General features: G+C 47.7%; 1 protein-coding gene across 1 annotated transcript; it reads right to left on the reverse strand.

Annotated features, from left to right (window-relative positions):
• Positions 1 to 229: 229 nt before the first annotated feature.
• LOC103745556 (probable RNA polymerase II nuclear localization protein SLC7A6OS) lies at positions 230 to 1,381 on the reverse strand. Its single transcript, XM_029570558.1, has 2 exons — positions 1,304 to 1,381; positions 230 to 1,178 (listed from the first exon to the last, which is right to left on the reverse strand). The coding sequence occupies exons 1-2, from the start codon at positions 1,324 to 1,326 to the stop codon at positions 245 to 247; spliced, it is 957 nt and encodes a 318-aa protein (XP_029426418.1). The 5' UTR covers positions 1,327 to 1,381; the 3' UTR covers positions 230 to 244.
• Positions 1,382 to 4,217: the final 2,836 nt, after the last annotated feature.

Raw genomic sequence — 4,217 nt, forward strand, 5'->3', positions numbered from 1 at the left:
TCCAGGCTGCCCTTGGACTTTCAGTGCGCCTCTTGTCCCCAGCCTCCCCAGTGCTGGAATCGCAGGCACGATTCAGCATGCTTGACTGCCCTACTTTGAGTGGTAAAGACACCTTTAGCTTAAGTCTTCATTATGCTGGGGTGATGGCTTTTCTTTCCATATGTTCAATTAGGAATTACCAGGCCACATGACACTTGTCAGCCTTCAAGGACCTGTGAAAAATCTCATGAATATCATCAGACCATCAGTCTGAATCCGGATCATGGGGGCTGTCATAGCCAAATTCCTTCTGTACATACAAAGGGTACTTGTTCCACACCAGTTGCCTGCTGCCTCTTTCCTCCTCACTGAGGCTGTCATCAGAGCCTCTGGAATCTTCATCTCCATCACTGCTATCTTCATCTGGGTACTCATTGCACCAATTATTTTCACTGTTCTCATCATCTTCATCCTCGTAAGTATCTTCTGGTTGCTGATCATCATTCATCAGCTCCCACTCCTGGTTGTAAGGCTGCACAGATAGGATGTTCTCAATCCACCCAGGAGTGGCCATCTCTACGTAGTATATGTCATACACACAGTCATCATGCTTTGGTTCCTGCTGGTGCCCCACTTCTAGTCCATTCTCAGATACAGTCAGCCTTTCACGGATCAACTCTACAGAGCTGTGGAGGATCATATCTGGATCACATGTTTTGCAGTAGTCTGTGGCAGCGGCCTCTGGGTTTCCCTCCTCGTGGATCAGGTCCAACAGCTGGAAGCCTGTGTCCCCGACAGCTTCTGGGTTCCCCAGATCCCCCTCAGACTCCAAGCTGCCAAGGGTCCCGGAGAATCGGTGTCTGGAGACTATCCTGTAGCGACCCTCTTTCCGGACCTCGCGAACCGAGGCACGGAGGTGGCGGCGGATACGTTCTTGGCTGTTGCAGGACGGTCGCAGGGCAGCCCTCACCAGCGGGTGGATTGGGTCCTCCTGGGAGTGCACAGTAGCAACCAACTGGAAGATTTTGTTCTCCGCCTCTTTCTCCAGCCCCTCTGGCGTCTCCTGGACCGGCCACTCGACCTTGGAGCTGCGGGGGCGTTTACAGGCCAGCACCAGTGCCTCCGCAGGCTCTGTATTCCGCTTCCGTTTCACGCGCAGCACCGCAGTCCTGCCGGCCTCCATAGCGACTGTCGGAGCACTATATGCATAAATTTTATAAATACACACACATATGTATTAGGGTTCTCTAAAGAAACAGAACCAGTAGAATGAATATATATTCATATATATTCATATATATGGGGATTTATCAGATTAGCTTACAGAATTGAGTCCAAGTAGTCCATCAATGGCTGCACCACAGTGGAAAGGCTGAGAATATGGTAGTTGCTCAGTCCACGAGGCTGGCTATCTCAGTAGTCCCAATCTGGCACTGCTGAAGGTCTGATGAATTCCAAAAGTCTTCAGTCTACAGCAGCAAGACAAACTCACCAGAGAGAGAGAGAGAGAGAGAGAAGGCAAGCAGCAAAAAGCAAGAGCACTCTTCTGCCCTGGCCTTTTATACAGGCTGCCATCAGAAGGCAACACCCACATTTAGGGTGTGTCTTCCAGCCTCAGAGATGATCCAATCAAGAAGCTCTCTTGGCCGCACGGCTGCACACGCCTTTAATCCCAGAGGCGATCCCAGGGCGTGGTCACATACGCCTTTAATCCCAGAGTGTGGTGGCACACGCCTTTAATCCCAGGGTGTGGTGGCACACGCGCCTTTAATCCCAGAGGCGATCCCAGGGCGTGTGGCACACACGCCTTTAATCCCCGAGGCAATCTCAGGGTGTGGTGGCACAGGCCTTTAATCCCAGAGGCGATCCCAGGGCGAGTGGCCCACGCCTTTAATCCCAGAGGCAGGGGCAGGCGGATCTCCAGGAGTTCCAGGCCAGTTTGGTCTCCATAGTGAATCCAGGCCAGCTGGGGCTACAGGGAGACCCTGTCTCAAAAAGACCGAAAAAACAAAAACAAAAACAAAAAACCCTCTCTCTCATTTCAGTTAATCCCAGATCCAGTCAAGCTGACACCCAGGATTAGCCATCACGATATATATAACATATATAATGTGAGCTAGGGAGATAACTCAGTCAGTAAAGTGCTTGCAAAGTCTTGTAAACACTCAAAGGAGAATTCAATCCCCAGAAGCCAGCTGAAAAACAAAAAGTCCAGGCCTGGTGGCATACACTTAAAATTCCAGTGCTGGGAGGCAGAGACAGGTGGGTGTCTGGAACTTGCTGGCCAGCCAGCCTGGCCTACTCAACTAGTTACAGGCCAGTTACAGACCCTTTCCCTAAACAAAAGGCAGACAGCACCTGAGAAATGACACTAAGGTTGTCCCCTGGCCTACACACACATACACACACACACACACACACACACACGCATACACATACACACAAGTGCACACACAAGCACATGTACTCACACATACATACACACACATACACACATTCATGCACACATGTACACACACACCTAATTTAACTCAAATGTCAGTTAAATAACAAGTCATTTTTAGTGTATGTATGTCACATAGAACATTTATCCTAAAATTTACTGGTTATGGAAAATCAAAATTTAACTGGATGTTCTAGGTTTTGTTTGCTGAGCCTGGTGCCCATCTTAACACATACCTTTGGATACTTAACTTCATCTCACTGAGTTTCTATTTCTTCACCAACTAGATGGGTCACAGCATCTTACTTTGCAGGGATTTATAAAGATTAGAGAAAAAAAAACTAGTAAATGTAACTTTAGCACACAGGATGTAGAATGAAAAACAGAAATTACATGTGCAGTGGTCAAAATGCTGTATTTGTTATTGTTGTTGGGCTCATGTAGTATTTGTGAAATGACTAGATGGAAGATGGATGGATGATGGATAGATGGATAGATAGACAGACAGATGGGTAGGTAGACAGACAAGAGAATCCATGATCCTTTGAGAGCAAAACAAAATACACTAACTTCCCACTTCAAGGAAAGATGAAGGGTCTTCAGACAGACCTGAGTCTGTATCTCCACTTCCCTACTGTGAATGATCCTGGTCCTCACATCTCTGAGTCTCTTTTTGCTATTTATCACCTCAGCACAGTGGTTACATTTACCCTACAGAGTTGTCCTGAGCCAGTGATTCCATGCACATGGGGCCCTACAGCAGCTGGCTCCTAACCTCTTAACTACCACCTATTCTCTACCAGCTTTACTATTACCATTTACTATTGACCATTGACCTTTACTATTACCATTCACCTAGATAAGATTTTTTAAAAAAAAAAAAAAAAGCTCGTTCCCTTATTTTGCCACAATACAATCAAAAAGCAAAAGGTAGTTAGGAAAAAATAAAAGCAAACACCAACAGAGAATCATCCCAAGGTGGGGAGACCAGGCTCAGAGAAGCAGGTATTTCCTTGTGGCGAATTTACACCCAATACAAAACAGGCCCATTTCTTGGGGAAGGAGAGAGATGACCTCATCCCAGGGAGACAAACACCCTGAGTGCTTGGTGAGTCTGGGCCCAAGGAACATTACTGAAACGTATCTTAACACCTTTCATTCCAGAGATCAGAGTCCCCAGGGTCCCTCTGCTTGTGATCAGTCACCTTCATTATTTCCAACTCAGTACATGTGCATCTGTCTGCTCAGCCCAGTTTTCACAAGGTCCCTAAAGGCCAAGGAATGAATAACACAGAAAGTTCCAGAAGTGTGAGCTGGGTGGGATGCTCTCCTCCCAGGGAGTCAAGCAAGAACAAACAGCCCAGTGCTTTCATCCTTGACCCACCCTGGCCACCATCCTGTTCCCTACTGCTGCTAATACCCCTCACAGGGCCTCTCTTAACTTCATTAGTGTGTCTATGTGTTTAGTGGGTGCCTCTGTTGTAGCATGTTTGGAGGCCAGAGGGCAACTGTGCAGAGTCAGTTCTCTCCTTCCATCTTTACATAGGCTCCAGGAATCAAACTCATGTCAGCCTTGCATATCAAGCACATCTTTATGCTGAGCCATTTTGTCAACCCTTCCCTACCCCTTCACACACAGGGAGGGACTCTTGTTAAAAGGTGACTCATGCCGGATGTGGTGGCGCACGCCTTTAATCCCAGCATTTGGGAGACAGAGGCAGGCGGATCTTTGTGAGTTCGAGGCCAGCCTGGTCTACATAGTGAGTTCCAGGACAGCTAGGGCTACAAGGAGACC

This window comes from Nannospalax galili, unplaced genomic scaffold (genome assembly GCF_000622305.1).
Source record: "Nannospalax galili isolate Female #2095 unplaced genomic scaffold, S.galili_v1.0 scaffold120, whole genome shotgun sequence".
NCBI classification, from domain to species: domain Eukaryota; kingdom Metazoa; phylum Chordata; class Mammalia; order Rodentia; family Spalacidae; genus Nannospalax; species Nannospalax galili.